General features: G+C 43.1%; 2 protein-coding genes across 2 annotated transcripts; both read right to left on the bottom strand.

Moving 5' to 3' along the window:
- Positions 1-10,203: 10,203 nt before the first annotated feature.
- LOC129716850 (uncharacterized) lies at positions 10,204-14,038 on the bottom strand. Its single transcript, XM_055666690.1, has 3 exons — positions 13,705-14,038; positions 10,421-13,377; positions 10,204-10,362 (listed from the first exon to the last, which is right to left on the bottom strand). Exons 1-3 carry the CDS (start codon positions 14,036-14,038, stop codon positions 10,204-10,206), a joined length of 3,450 nt encoding a protein of 1,149 aa, XP_055522665.1.
- A 144-nt stretch (positions 14,039-14,182) lies between these two features.
- LOC129716849 (uncharacterized) lies at positions 14,183-15,670 on the bottom strand. Its single transcript, XM_055666689.1, has one exon. It carries the CDS (start codon positions 15,668-15,670, stop codon positions 14,183-14,185), a length of 1,488 nt encoding a protein of 495 aa, XP_055522664.1.
- Positions 15,671-16,533: the final 863 nt, after the last annotated feature.

Below are 16,533 nucleotides of genomic sequence, written 5' to 3'. Positions count from 1 at the left end.
CACGATGGCTTCTACGCACAGCTGCAGAAACTCTACGATAGCTATTCAGTCAAGATCATCATCATGAACGCTCAGATTGGTAGGGAAGACATATACAAGCCGTTACTGTTGACCAAACCCCACACGCGTGACATCGCCGAAACCCACGGCTCAACATCAAGCAGCTCCGGGACCACCAGACTGCGGAAGAATACGCGCAACAGCTCGAAGCACTACTACTCACGGCGGAATGGCTTGGCGCATCGCCTCTCGAGGACGGATGATACTAGGACTGGAAGCACCGAGTGGCAGAAATGACTGGTATGGCGGGGAGTGCGAGGCAGCGGTGAATGAAAAGAAACGGACATGGGCGATATACATGGGTAGGTCAATGAGAGAGAACAAGGCCAATTACAAACGGACACGGAACGACATGACCACGATTCTTGGACAAAAGAAGCGCCAGCTAGAGGATCGCGAACATGAGGAGCTGGAGCAGCTTAACCGTGCCAGTGATACGCGAAAGTTATATGAGAAGATCAACCAGTCTCGCAGAGGCTATGTGCCACAAATCGACATGAGAATATTCTCACGGATGCCAGCATGGTGGTCGACAGGTGAAAGAAGTACTTCGATGGACACCCAAATGGCGATACTGTAAACAGAAGGGAAATAGGAACTGAACTAGGAGCACCAGCGGCAGATGACTGAGTACCAGCCCCCGATGTTTATGAAGTTCTTTGTGAGATTGGGAAGCTGGAGAACACCAAAGCCGCAGGCAAAGACAAACTACCTAACAAGCTTTTTAAACATGGAAGAGAGGCGCTGGCTAGAGCGCTGCAATGGGTCATTTTCAGGATTTGGGAGGAGGAAAAACTGCCGGATGAGTGGATAGGAGGAGTCGTCTACGCCCATCTACAAGAAGGGCGACGAGCTGGAGTACCGCAACTACCGTGGTATCTCGCTTATCTATGCTGCCTACAAAATTCTCTTACAGATCCTGTTTTTTGCCGTCTATCACATTTAACCAGGTAATTCGAGGGCCAGTACCAAGCGGGCTTCATGAGAGCCTGTGTCACCACGGACCAGATCTTCTCAATCCGAAAGATCTTACAGAAAAGCCGCGAGTACAACGTGCCCACACAACACATCTTCATCGACTTCACGGCGGCCTATGATACAGTCGATCGAGAACAGCTATGGTAGATCATGCACGACAACGGATTTCCGGATAAACTGACTCGACTGATCAAGGCTATCATGGCGCAAGTGATGTGCTACGTGTGTGTCGGGGATACTCTCGAGCCCCTTTGAATCACTCAGACGGTTAAGACAAGGTAATGGGCTGCTGTTGCTGTTTAATATTGCCCTTGATGGTGTGATCCGGGCATCGACACGAGGGGCACGGATTTCAAGGTCTGTCCAGCTTCTGGGCTTTGCGGATGACTTTGACACGTAACGGATGTAGCATTACAGAATCAAGTAAATTTATAACAGTTGACCCCTTGAATATGGACGATCAACCGAAAGCTCGCAGCAAAGATATCCTCTCCATTGGCCGCAAGAGTTTGAGGAGAAGTAGCGTTAGACACTCAAGATCCCGGGGAACCCGAGTATTGTTTGGGTACCTCACTTGCTGAAACCACCGATGGGTTGGGGGAAACTCCAGGGATAGCGGAGGGTGACGTTGCCCATGGGATGAGATAACTTCTCTCGTAAAGTTAGATCTGCAAATCGTTTGTTTCTGAGTTCAAAGGAGTCGGTTCGGCTGAGTTCGAACAGCGAACGCCGGAAATCGAGGGCCGAGGATTTTACAATGCCAGTTTGTCTGAGGGATTTCTAACTGTTACTCTGCCACTTTGTTCTAGACCGTGGAAGAGACGGCAGTGGTTTTAGTTATCTTGTGCGCGCCGCGATTATACTGTAGAAAGGTATCCACCATGTGGTGAAATTGTTAGCCGATAAAGTTTGAAATAGTTTTCTTTTAGAGTGAAGATAGCTGGCTCGCTAGAAAAAAAACCTATTGGGAAGAAAGTCGTGAATAGAAAAGGCGGTTATAAGGTAGAGTGCCTCATATCTAGGCAAGTGCGGGAGTTAATCCCAACATTGCATGTTGGCTGTTCTTTCGTTCCCGCGCAGGTGATACCGCAGCAACTGCCGAAACACCGCAACTCTAGCCGCCACCTACGCCAGAAACCGTGTCAATTCCACACTGTCTAGGAGCAGAGATTCCCGGCAACAGCCAACCTGCCAGAGGGACGTCATCACGTCAAGCCGGAAGAGCGTCGTCACGCCAAGCCACGCTGCAGTCGGACATCCGCTGCAACAATTCAACAAGCAACTACCGCCGCGGGACACCGAGCGAATCACGCAGATATCAGGAGCAGTAAGAGGTCACACGTAAATCCATGGTAGTCAGTGAGTACACCCTCATTTTTCTTTGACATGCGCATGATCAAATCGTCCGGTACACGTGCACCGGCTATAATGAACCATTGGTTCAGAAGTTAGGCCGACTAGCCCACTTCGGGAAGGTATCAACCCCCAAAGTACGAGCCGACACGAAGATCGTGGGATCGAAATCCCTCTACCGATAATATTTTTTTTTGTGGCCGTGAATAACCGCTCGCCTCCACAAACCGAAGGTAAACCCTAGGTCAGCGATGCAATCGCTGCAGAATTAGAATCGTTTCACCGACTCACGCACTCAACCCATTACCGATCATGTCGGTAGAGCCATACCCGCTATAAGCGATCAGTAACAAGAAGTCGGCGATAGCCGAGAGCGTTCGCGCGCTGATGAAGAAGTTAAAGTTAAGCAAGTAACCGCGCTAGGTAGGGCGCGTGGGTTCGAATCCCGTTGCAGACTAATGTATTTATTTTCTGCTAGCAATACAGGAAACACGTGTAATGAATAGAAGCTAAGTGAATATGAATGAATAGAAGCTAAATTAAATTCTCTAATTAAGAAACTTTTTCGGATTTTATTTTTAGTTTAACAAGAATCGCCGTTTAGTAGTACGCCCGTAAGAGGGGTCTCATCAGCTGGGCAACAGAGAAAGGCGAATGGCCTCCTTCGGGAGTGGCGCTTAAGCCATCCGCTAAATTTTGACGTCGGTTTCGGGTGCGTCTGGTCAGGGTTACACGGATGACTTTGACACGTGACCAGCAAAGAGATCCAAAGACTGATCCAGGCTGGAAATTAGACTCTGTACAAAACCCTGATAGGACCGGTAGTCCTCTACGGACTCGAGACAACAACGCTTCTCGCGGATGACCTCAGGCGCTGCGGACTATCTACGGTGGAGTACAGACGAATGACGAAGAATGGCGATGGCGCATGAACCATTAGCTGCACGCGCGGCTTGAAGAGAACCCCACTGCACACCTGGCGATAGTCAATATGTTGCGGTGGGCCGGTCACGTCGTAAGGATGCCGAAGGATGCGTAAGGACGTCAACAGTGAAATCACTTTTCCTCAGCAACCCTGTCGGCACCAGAAATAGAGGGGCACAGTGTGTACGATGGCTGGACCAGATCGAAGGAAACTTGCGAGTGATGAGACACCACGCTCACGCCGCAGTTGGAACAAACCTTTAAAAATAGTAAGAGGGTGGTATCCAAGTTACAACAGCATGATTGACGTAGGACTATTATAGTTTTATCAGTAACGTTTTGGCGCGCGATTTTGAAGCGCTTAAATGTATCATTGGTGTTTCATAATAATGAAAAAAAGGGTCTTAAAAGGTTTTCAACATATGCTTAACATGTCTCAATAATACAGGGCCAGAATGAAATGAGTTTATCTCAAATATAGCTGACAATGACTCTAAAACCAGAATACCTGTAGAATTTTTTTACAGACCAAAAATTTTTCTGTCAAATGAGCATTTGTTAATTGCTGTCACAAGCTGACATCTTTTTTTTTCAGGTGAGCAGGTAAATTATATATCTAAAACAAATTTTTTTTTCAACATGTAAAACTGTCGCGTCTTCTCTAAAGCTCTATACATATGAATAACGATATTCATGGAGAATTATCCCCAATTTCGCAATCAGCTAGCAAATCTCGGCATCCCAACCGGGCTTTCTGCACCACACCGCAGAAAGGTTAACGAGCGACTATAATTATACCTGCCGTGTTGGCTCGCCGGTAAACGGAAATAAAACAACCCAAGAATGCCTGGAGTGTCATTTAGCGCATACTTACAAGTCCCACTACGCAATGGCAGAATAATGGCGACAACACGAGGATTGAGACGCTCATACTAACCAGTCGCAGCCCGCTGGGAACTCTTATAAAAAATACATAAATTATAATAAATTTACAACGAACAACATGTCGCGTGGCAACCCGATGGCACTATATGTGTTGGTATATATCCTCTTGAAAGGACGTTGGTTGATGTAGCGTACAGCAGCAGTCTGAGACAGGTGAGCTATTTTGAATTACGAATAATGGCATACGTGATGAGAATGTGACAGATCGAATGCGTTCAAAAAGACGATTATTATGATGGAACGTACAGAATACGGGAGCTCAAAGGCAAGAGGAGACAAGCATAAGAATTCCCATCGCAGAAATGCTTTGAAATCAACATGCTACTGAGTATTCAAATCGGATCGTATTCTGAGAATCACCCGAAAAGCTGTGCTCTACTCACAATCGGGGCCGGCTCCTAATACCACTGTGAAACATGTGCTTTATGTTTGAACAATCCAGCCACTGTCACTCAGGCTGATTGTTGCTTTGAAGTTGTCTCAAAAGGTGCAAACCGACGGCAAGGGATTATCGTCATTCAAAATTTATGTTCGAAATTAGTTTCTTTGAATTTAATCAACAACTTTATTTAATTTTTTACATACCAAGACGAAATTACTAGCATTCCGGTATGGAACAGAATTTCGATTAGATTTAAATCATGTAAATGCGTTGCCACCGTAATTCCCGAGGCATCAAACAAATTGCCACCTCTCACTATGCCTTTTTCGGTTATTAAAGCTGCTGTCACATCGGCCTGTAGCAGTTTTAATCCCTTGCCAGATTTCCAATTAAAATCTGCCGCAGCACACGGTTGGCGTTTTACCATTCTTATCGGAGGTCATAAAAAGCCTTGCAATAGTGTTTCAAACATAAGCTTGAATTACGACAAACTTTTTCATTCTCTTGACTGAGAAACGTGTTTTAAAACGATTCAATAAGCATGCCATAATTTCTTCCAATGAGTTATCTAAGCGTTTCGCAGTCAAATCCAAAACTATTCTTTATGTGATAATTTAAAACTTTGAAATACACTGGGTGCTGCTAGTTTGATCAAGCGTCGCTTTTCACGCTTCTTTCCGCCGTTAATACGCAGTACCACTGCAACATGGAAGCCCACACAGTATAAGAACCTTGCGAGCTGACAGTAATCTTTATGGCAGCCTCAAAATGTAGCAAATATTTTATGTAAACTTTAGCCGAAGGTCGTAAAAGCACTTTTGCAACAACTATTTGCATTCGCAGCGTCCGCCGCTGTACACAGAACCAAACATACACACACAACCTCCGGTACACGTGCACACCAAACGAACTGCGCGAAATACCGTGGTTCAGTTCGGCTTTGAACAATGAACTTAACGACCGAAATGAGCCCGGGTGCTCCTCATCCTTTTTCTCGGTTCCCACCCGGCAATGCGTAAGTTCGGAAGAACTTCTATCGGCAGTAGCTTCATGCTTTATAGCCAAGAGAACCGACCGGAGATATGCCGACGACCTTCATCCTTTGTGTAGCAAACTGCCAGTGCGAAGTGGTAAAATTTTACGATTAGTGATATGAGCACTGGTTTTCTGCTGCAGCTTCCAAAAATGGACCTTTGCATGTCTGCCCGCCATTAGGAAGCTGGTGTGGTAGTAATTTGTCAGATTTGTGTGTTCCTTGGTGAATCCTAACGGAAAGCCACTGCAATCTTTGGATTCTGAGATATATGTAGCAAGTAAGAAAAAGTTTAGTTTTGTTCAGTATTGCAGCGTGTAGAGTTTCAGACAGACAAATTACTGGTCTCACTAAGTGCTACATCCCCGATAATCGAGCAAAAGATGAAGGTTGCTAATGGGTTGCACATTACGAGCTTTTGAGCGGACATTCAGCAACACTGTAAACGTAGATCAATTTACTCATCATCACCATACTCGCTGGATGATATTTTACTGCAAGTGGTCGGAAGTAGAGCGAAGTCTTAAATGTAGAGCAAAGGTGATAGCGCAGGTATCCGACAAAGAACCCACCACCCACGCACCCGATAGATGGACGATTCTCGGGTGAGTTTGCAGAAAAAAAACGATGCCGTAATTCTTTTATTACGACTGTAAAGTGAGCTGTAATCTGCTAGCAGTTGAGCGGTTTCGAAATCGGAGTGTGGAAATTGAAACATTGTGCTAGTAAAAATATTCGTTTACGACTTTGGAATTTGCTGCATGCTGCTCAATGCTAAGCTACATAAACTCGGTCCGCAATGATGCAACTTTATCGCCCAGAGCTTGGATATAAACTTCCGGGGTTTGCCAAGTTGTGTGAATGCAGACTTGGTGGCGGTTGAGTGAATTGCTGTTTCAACGGTTTTGAGCAACGGAAAATTGCTGTTTATCAATAGTCGTAAAAGATGGTACTTTGCAAAAATATAGTAGCTATTTGATATTTCGGTTTAATTTCATGATGCTGTTCAAATGAGAAATCCAGCGATGACAATAAAATTATTGATGCGCGATTGACAACACATTTGTCACCTGTTTAAAGTACATTAGGGATTTACTATGTCCCTTTGTTTTGTTTTGTCCCATCTGTGACCCGAAATGTTGCAAAAATGAACGGATCGTGGAGCAGAATGACCGTTCTAGTTCTGGATAAGGAAAAAAATATAAAGCAATATTAAAATGTGGAAGCAATGAAACTTTTTTATAGCAGAGATTCATTCAACAAATTTATTGTCAAATGAAAGATTTTCCTAATAAGGGCATCTTCAGCGGTGGTCCAAATCGTTGTTTTGTTCTATTTTTTTGAACTTAAATTCACTGCTGCACCGGTGGTGTAAATTTTGTTTTATACCAGAGCTAAATTGAAAAAAATTGAAACTGGTATACGTTTTGGTCAATTTTTGTCACTTTTTGGAACAAGAAATAGATCGTTCTAAAACCCTTTGTACGCTGCCAATAGGTGGGTAAAATGTCATATTTCAATTGAATGCCTCATTTTTGTCTATTTCCATATAAGCTTTTTGCGAGTGTTGGGGAATAAAGAAAACAAAGATTTTTTATGACAACTCACAATTCATTTTTGTGGCCTTTCTGAAGCAGAATATGAACAGGTTTGTCGTTTTTGGCATCGAGGAAACCGACCAGCAAAAGGGGGAATTTTGAAAGACCATAACCGTCGCCTTAATTGTATTGGGACTAGAGGAGAACTTAAGAGGCAGAAAAATGTTCCTAGAAGACACTGAACTGAAAACGTTCAAAATGCTAGGGTGACATTGCGCATTTCGTTTCGAGCAACTCGAACAAAACTAAACGATCGCTGGGGGGCGTTATGTTTCGTTTGTTTTCGTTTTCGTTTGTTTGAAGTTTTCGAATCATACGAGCAATTTAAGCTGGCAACATTGTATGAATTTGCAGCATTATAATGTCAGTTAACATGTAAATGTCGAATGAAGTTATGGGAAAAGTTGTGTTTTAAGCTGTTCTGATATAATTTTCTTTAGTTTTGGGAACTACGATTCACTTATTCGGAAACTACAAATACTCGAAAACAACAGAACCTAAAAAAATTTGTATAATTGAGGCCTGCTGGGTGGATTTGTTCTGCCGAAAATATTTTTATGTTTTTCATTAAAATCAAATTAGATGGAAAACACGGGGCAAAACAACGCACTAAGTTTCTGTAATCGTGAGGAAAAAATGTTAACAACGATGTTTTTGTACAGAAATTACTCGAAAATAACTAGGGATACAAAGAAAAGTAAGAAAAATTGTTTTTCCCGAAATATTTGTCTTATTCCCGGAAATCCGGCGTTCTGCGGATATGCTCCCAAACTAAGGAATTTTATATAATATATATATATATATATATATATATATATATATATATATATATATATATATATATATATATATATATATATATATATATATATATGTATATATATATATATATATATATATATATATATATATATATATATATATATATATATATATATATATATATATATATATATATAAATATATATATATATATATATATATATATATATATATATATATATATATATATATATATATATATATATATTTATATATATATATATATATAAATATATATATATATATATATATATATATATATATATATATATATATATATATATATATATATATATATATATATATATATATATATATATATATATATATATATATATATATATATATATATATATATATATATATATATATATATATATATTTTTTTTTTTTTTTTTTTTTTTTTTTTTTTCAAAACAATCTTTTAATTATTGGTTCAAAGTATTGTTGCGCCGAATAATAGGACTGGGAAAAAGTTCTTTTGTGGAGAGTACCGAATTTTCAGTTACCGAATAATGGTTTTAATTTGAGTTTGTCTAGGGTAATTCACTTCCTGTCAAAAATAATTAGGTTTTTAATCATGTTTGGATATTCGGCTGTCTGTTCAGCCTAATATTCGGCCGAATATTCAACAAAACATGATGATTAAATGAGAAAAATTAAACACCTAATTACTTTTGAAGTAGAGTGAATTACCCTAGACAAGTTCGAGTTCAAATAATTATCCGAATATTCGGTAATTTTTCAAAAATAACTTTTCCCAGCCCGATTATTCGGTGCAACTCTAGTCCAAAACTCATAAAATTACTTTCACAGACCGTTTTAATGATTCTGGTGGTATGCTTTCAACATGTTTCATGCGAAACAGATTTCGCTGGGACTTCTGGTGGCCATTTTTTTTTTACTGTATGGGCTTCTCACTGCGACCAGAATCGTAGATCTATTGTGAGATATGCCCGGGTGTCTGCTGTATCCCGCACTTCTGTTAATAGCAATACCTCTATTGATAAGTGGCATGCTTATTATTATTGTTCATCAGTGCTTGTGTGTAATGTGCTACTCTTCCTTACACGCTTACTGTTCTACTATACCGATACTCGTTCCTCTTGCCAAATATCACCAATTATAATTCCGTGGAGAAGTTTCGTCGTGCGTCCTTCTGGCCAGTTTTATTGATAAGAGGGACTTCTTTTTTGTTAAGAGGTAGTCACGCAAAGGTATTTGTAGATTTCAGCGTAAAGGAAGGGTAACTGGTGGGGAGCCTGAGAATAAACCCATGCTTAAGTCCTTTTTGACATCGGATGGCCTGCCATACATGCTACATGTTTATAGCTGCTTGAAGAGCATCAAAGTGCCAATTTAACAGCGAAACGAATTGATCGAGCCGTGTATGCTGTAATGCCGGACTTTGGAGGTGTTGCTTCCCGTTAACTCAGAACGGTACCAAAATTCACTGGAGAGGAAATATCGACGATCTACCGCTTCACCTTTTGGCGTGAATTAATCGCTGGTCACCACTTTAGCCGTAACAAAATTCACCGTGCCGGTCACGCTGATGGCAACGGGTTACTTGGCGCACGAGAATAGCGGAGTTAAAAAAAAACTTCACTTCGAAGTCGGATAGCACACCAGAACAAAAGGCTACCAAATTGGAATTCGGACTCCTGATCGAGTGAAACAATTAATCCGTGTGGTTCGATTGGGGATTTAATTTCTAATGAACGGTTTGTACAGAGCTAGGATCAATTGGTATCGGTATCTGACTATCACATTCTCCTCTCGCTACATCTCTCTTATCAGAGAATAAACTCTACAGAGTGCGTTTAGTAGTCTTGCGTTACGTTATATGTTAAGTATGTTTAGCCTAAATTTAGATCTAATACTAGCTCGTAAGAATAATTTAAGTTGTAACAATTTATCATGCACACTATTTACTAATTTACAATTATTAACTATTTACATATACATTTATAGCAATTCTTCATGATCAAAGTATTGATCATTCCGGCCACCTTGAAATGTAATTTCAACCTTCTGATTTCTTTCATCATTCATTAAGTTTTCACGATGACAGCTCCAGTGAATGAAACTCGACGATGGTAGCATGTTCATTCGCCTCCTTGGAACATCGTTTGTTTGACTCCATTCAGGAAAGGGTTGATCTTCGGTTGGGTAGCCTTCTGATTGCTTTCCAGATACGCATTGAGATAGTTTCGGACTACTCTACCGATCTTTGTAGTTTCAGCATTCATCGATGGCTTCAGCATCTGTTGGTAATGGCAGTATAGCGATTCTCGCTATCGGTCTAACGACATTTTCTCCTACCGCTGTCTTGATGGTAACGACGCGAGTCACGCCGTCTTTCCCTGGGTGGAGTTTGACGATTTTGCCTAAGGGCCATGTCGCAGGTGGTAAATTATCATCTTTGATAACGACTATGCGTCCCCTTTCAATTGGAACAGGACGCTTGCTACCTTTTGTCGCACGGGATTGTAGTTGGGCTAGGTATTCCGGATACCAGCGTGCCCAAATGCGCTGGAAGATTTTCTGCGTTCGTTGCCAATGATTTAAATGGGACTCCGAAGTGTGAATGAGACTTGGCTCGGGAACTGCTTGCATGTTTGAGCCGACCAGGAAATGGCCTGGTGTTAACACTTCGAGGTCAGTGGGTTCACCAGGAATCGGTGTTAAAGGTCTCGAGTTTAAGCACATTTCAATCTGTGCTAGCAGAGTAATCATGTCCTCCTGGCTGATACTTGTGTGGCCTATTTCTCGCAGAAGGTGGTACTTGGCAGATTTTACTGCGGCCTCCCACAACCCTCCGAAATGAGGGGCTCGAGGTGGCGAGAATTTCCACTCAATCTCGTTGTCGACACACCAGGCGACAATTCGATCTCGTTCGGTTCCATTCGATTTTAGCATTTCAAAAACGTGACGTAGGTGGTTGGCTGCCCCTTTAAATGCGGTTCCATTGTCGGAATGTAGTTCACGGATACGACCACGACGGGCTATGAACCGCCGGAGGGCTGATAGGAAAGCTGGTGTTGACAGGTCAGAGACCAGTTCAATATGAACGGCCTTCGTTGCGAAGCAGACAAAGATAGCAATGTATGCCTTGACTGGTCCGTGTCTACGGACTGCGGATTTCAAATATACGGGACCGCAATAATCGACGCCACTAACTGAGAACGGTCGGGATGGTGACACTCGGGATTTCGGCAAGTCTGCTGTGGCTTGCTGGATCAAAATTGGTTTTTGCCTAAAACATTTGATACATCGATGATAAACACGGCGGACTAGGTTTCGTGCTCCAATTATCCAGTATTTTTGACGAATAGTTGAGAGCATTAGCTGGGGACCAGCATGCAAGAGCAATTTATGGTAGTAAGCTACGATTATTTCTGCCAACGGATGATTTGCGGAGACGACAATTGGATGCTTCGTGCCTTCGGGAAGATCAGAGTTAGACAGGCGACCTCCAACTCGAATCAGACCGTTTTCACACATGAACGGTTTTAACCGTTTGAGTGGCGATGACTTGAGGTCTTTCTCACATCTCGTTGAACAGTTCAACAGAGCAAGCTCATCTGGGTAGAGCTGGGCTTGAGCTAAACGTGCAAGCGCGTGATCTGCTGCTTTAAGATCTATTGTGGATAGCATCCGAGATGCATTGGGTGATACTTTTGGAGTTTTCTTTTGAGCTAGACGAATAAACTTGAGACAGTAGCCCATGACGTGTCGAAGTTTTGTATAGGACGAATATCTGGCAAACAGGTGATCAGCAAATTGTGATTCAACCAGGGTGGTTGATATCAGTGCTACCGTACGGGTTTCTTCTTCGACATAAATAGTTTCTTGATTTGGGACCACTGAATGCGGCCAACTGCTTGGCGGGAGAGCTAACCAGACTGGACCATTCCACCATCTGGTTTGTGTTAGTATTTCTGTGGGTTGCAAACCACGTGAGAGTTCATCGGCAGGATTTTCTACACCTGGCACATGTCTCCAATTGGTGCCCTCAGTAGACGTTTGGATGAATGATACACGATTCGCCACAAAGGTTCTCCATCGGTTTGGTGGCGATCTCAACCACTGAAGCACTGTGGTTGAATCTGACCAGAACGTGGTGTTAGTAGAAATCTTTATGGCTTGCGTAACCTTCTGGTATACCTTCGCTGCAAGTTCTGCAGCACACAATTCAAGTCTCGCTATAGTGTGTTTAGTAGAGATGGGCACCACTTTAGACTTTGAGGTTAGCAGCTGTACGTTAACACCTTCGGAGTTCTCTGAACGCACAAAACAACATGCTCCATAAGCGGACTCTGACGCGTCGCAGAAAATGTGAAGTTCAATATTCGATGCCATTGGCACAGCAACAAAGCGGGGAATCCTCAATTGATCCAGAACGTGAAGCGTTGCATGAAATTGCCTCCAAGTATCCTGTGACCTTGGTGGGAGTGGTCTGTCCCAATCGTATGGTTTTTTATCTTCTGTTTTCAATCTCCACAACCGCTGCATGAACATCTTGGCGGCAGCTATGATGGGACCCACAAGGCCTAATGGGTCAAATATTTTGGCTATATACGATATCACCTTCCTCTTCGTGAGAACGGCAGCTGGGAGAGGTAACTGGACGTTGAAGCGAAACATATCACATTTTATATCCCAAACCAAACCTAGTGTTGAAATAGATTGGTCATCTTGCAAATCGTGTAGGGGTTGAATGGCTAAATCTGTCACAGGTACATCAGTTAATACTTCCGGAACGTTTGATGCCCACTTCTTAATCACAAACCCTGCAGTCTTAAGCATTGCTGCTACTTGCTGACGGATAGCTATAGCAGCTTGTGGATCATCAGCACCGGTCAACAGATCGTCAACGTAAAAATCGTTATTAACGGCATCAGCTGCCGCTGGGTAGGCGTGCCCCTCTACTTGTGCTAAATATTGAAGGGTGCGAGTTGCTAGGAACGGAGCGGACGCAGTTCCGTACGTAACTGTGCAAAGTTCATAAGTATCGAGTGGATCGGATGGGCTGGCACGCCAGAGAATACGCCGTAGTGGTTGATCGTCTGGGTGTACTTCAATTTGTCGATACATCTTTTCGATGTCAGCGACAAGGGCTACAGCGTGGAAACGGAATCGTATCACAATCGAGAGTAGGTCTTGTTGAACTACTGGTCCAACTAGTAGTGTATTATTCAGCGAAAATCCAGAACTTGTCTTGCAGGAGGCGTCGAACACCACGCGTACCTTTGTGGTAGTGCTCGACTCTTTGAACACTGGATGATGTGGCAAATAACAGTGAGGCTTATTGTCGGGTACTGGATCGATTTTTCGCATATGGTGGAGGCTGGCATATGTCAGAACCACCTACCTCAAGTTTATGGAGATAAACTTGAGGTAGGCGGTTCTGACAGTGGCATCTCTTTCGAGGCGTCTTTCGAGGCTATAAAATCGGCGAATGGCAATCGCGCGCGAATCGCCAAGGGTGACTTGCGGATCTTCAGACCGAGGAAGGCGAACGACGAACCTCCCGGATTGAGTTCGAGTGGTGGTGCTAGCATAAATTTCTTCACATCTTCTTTCTTCAGCGGAATATAACGGACCTTGATGTACCGATTCTAGCTCCCAGAATCGTTGGAGAGCGGTATCCAACGATCTATCGACATTCGAAATGTAGCAGGTGGGTGGAGCATAGGTTGATTTGATGGGTACCTTTCCAGAAACTGTCCACCCAAAGACTGTTTCAATAAGCAGCGGCAGACCACTGCCGATTGGTATGCGCTTCACAGTGTGAATTTCGTGATAGCATTCACCACCGATGATGATGTCGATTAGTCCCGGTTCGTTAAAATATGGATCCGCGAGTTGGATCTTCGGAATTTTCCATGAGGTTGTGCTAAGCGGTATCGTTGGCAAATTGGCAGTAGGTTTCTTCATTACGAGGAACTCGAGGGTAGTGGAAAATTTGTTCGTTCTTGATTTGATTGTAGCTGATATTTGGCGTTTTATTTGCTTAACCGAATCACCTATTCCGGCTACAGCGACGTCTACTGTGCGGGGGCGGATGGCGAGGGCGTTGGCTTACTTCTTGGTGATAAAATTAGACATCGATCCGGAATCGAGGAGAGCTCTGACTGGTGTTAACTTTCCATATTTATCAACTACGTGAATAGCAACCGTCTCTAGTAACACCGTGCTGTGGTTTGATTGGATGGAGAGACTAATTTCGGGTGGATTTGCAGATTCAGAACTTCTTACGTTCGCTGACGTGGTCGCGGTAGGTTGCTTTGCATTGTGTTCGGTTGTAACTGCAGGTGTCGTCGATATTTTAGAGGGTGCAACTTGGTCGTGCAACAGCGAGTGATGTTTTGCATGGCAGGTTCTGCATGAAAACTTGGATTTACAAGCTCGCGCTTGATGGTTCGTACGAAAGCAATTCCAACACAGGCTTCGCTGACTAACTAATTCTCGACGTTCAGAAACAGAGAGCTTGGTGAACCTTGGGCATTGATACAGAAGATGTCTTTCGGGGCAAGCCGGGCATTGAGGGTTGTTAACTTTGGTGTCGGATGTAGCAGCGTTGGCTACGAATTTACCATGATAGGGTTTCTTCGGAACAAATCCGGCCACCTTGACAGTAGCTGGTTGTGAACGGTGCTGCAAATCACTCGACACAGATTTAAGCATTCGTACATGCTGCACGAGAAAGTCAACAAGTTCTTCGTAAGTGACATCATCCTTCTGGCGGGTTTCCTGCTCCCAAGCGCGAACAGTGGCGGGATCAAGTTTACTCGTAAGAATGTATACTAACGGTGTATTCCACGACGCAACAGGTTCTCCTAGCTTTCCCAAAGCTTTCACGTGGCGTTGGTAATCGTCAACAAGCGTGTTTAAATCCTGAGCAGATTCGCGCCTTATCGATGGCAACTCATATAAACCTCTGAATAATTCCTTTTTCAAGAACCGTTTGTTATCAAATCGCTTCAACAGAGCGCCCCAAGTCGACGCATAATTATCCGCTTGAATGTCAACGGTTTCGAATGGTTTCTTGGCATCCCCTTCTAAAGCTTGAATCAAATATTGCAATTTATTCACCAATGGGATATCATCGTTGAAATGGATCATGGATAGAAAATTGTCTCGAAAAGAAATCCAACGCGACTCATCCCCATTAAACTTCGGCAGATCAATTTGCGGCAGACGATGATGAAAGCTAACGGATGTTGGCTGGTGGCTAAAGTTCGCCATTGTTGAATTTAGGATCTGCTGCGGGACCTCCAGTTTGGACATCAGAAACCCTTTCAGCGCACAAAAACGATTTTCGAAATCAGCCCGTATTTGGAGATGTTGTTCAAACGCATCGGCTTTGTCAAGCATTTCGATTTCCGCTTGTGCCTCAAGAAATTCTCTGTTGCATCTTTCAAGAGTATCTAGCCTCACCTGAATTTGATTTGCATCCCTATCTGCATTGTATCCCTCTTTAAACTTCTCTATCACGTCTCGAACTACGCACACTCGCTTTCGAACCAACATGTTCTCGATCAACTTTTTATCCGCCTTGCTAGTCATCACTCACCACTCAACTCACAGTTTGACCGAAGCGTCTCGTTTAATTCGATACGCTTTATCCTTCCCGCCGCGACACGTGACACCTTTTGTGTAACGGTTACGAGAGCAACACAAAATTCGATCGATTATAATCCTTCCCGACGCGCTATGCTGCTCCTACGCGAACCGGAATGACGGAAACACCACGAATAATCGTTCGAAATTTATCCTTCCCGTCGCGTCGTGATGTTTCTACGCGAACGCAATCGATCGACCGAAAAAAGACACGTAAATTCGATCCGCTAAATAACGCCACCAGAAATCGTTAAGCCTAATAATTATGGTTGCAAAGTGTGCTAGCATCAATGCGCACCACTATTCATGCGTACGGTGTGCAATGCTCATTTACTTGTGATGCAGCAGCTAACAAATTTCAGATGTGATCAGTTTTATCAACCTGATGTCACACTTTCGCCCTTTTAAGCCAAACATGCAATTTTACCATTTTTCTATAATAGTACTGGCAACGAATTATGGCAATGGCCGAAATCAAAAAAACGGCACACGATATGTTTCTTAGAGAGCAATTGTATGGCCTACCTTTGTGTGGTCGAATTCTATTGACCACTTACCGCAATGGCGGGTTACTACCTCGTGCGTCGAGATTTTGGCTTGGATTTGTCCTCCAGATTCGGTTCGAAGGACCAATGATCGAGCCGTGTATGCTGTAATGCCGGACTTTGGAGGTGTTGCTTCCCGTTAACTCAGAACGGTACCAAAATTCACTGGAGAGGAAATATCGACGATCTACCGCTTCACCTTTTGGCGTGAATTAATCGCTGGTCACCACTTTAGCCGTAACAAAATTCACCGTGCCGGTCACG

Source organism: Wyeomyia smithii, chromosome 1 (genome assembly GCF_029784165.1).
Source record: "Wyeomyia smithii strain HCP4-BCI-WySm-NY-G18 chromosome 1, ASM2978416v1, whole genome shotgun sequence".
In the NCBI taxonomy this organism is placed as follows: Eukaryota; Metazoa; Arthropoda; class Insecta; order Diptera; family Culicidae; genus Wyeomyia; species Wyeomyia smithii.
This window is presented reverse-complemented; position numbering and strand designations above follow the sequence as displayed.

Excerpts from the sequence above, each read along its gene's own strand:
- LOC129716850 (XM_055666690.1), bottom strand. The coding sequence starts at position 14,038 with ATGAAGAAACCTACTGCCAATTTGCCAACGATACCGCTTAGCACAACC. Across the intron at positions 13,378-13,704 it reads GCTAGAATCGGTACATCAAG|TGTTCAAAGAGTCGAGCACT; the intron begins GTCCGTTATATT and ends CACATCATCCAG. Across the intron at positions 10,363-10,420 it reads TCGTTACCATCAAGACAGCG|ATGCTGAAGCCATCGATGAA; the intron begins GTAGGAGAAAAT and ends CATTACCAACAG.
- LOC129716849 (XM_055666689.1), bottom strand. The coding sequence starts at position 15,670 with ATGACTAGCAAGGCGGATAAAAAGTTGATCGAGAACATGTTGGTTCGA.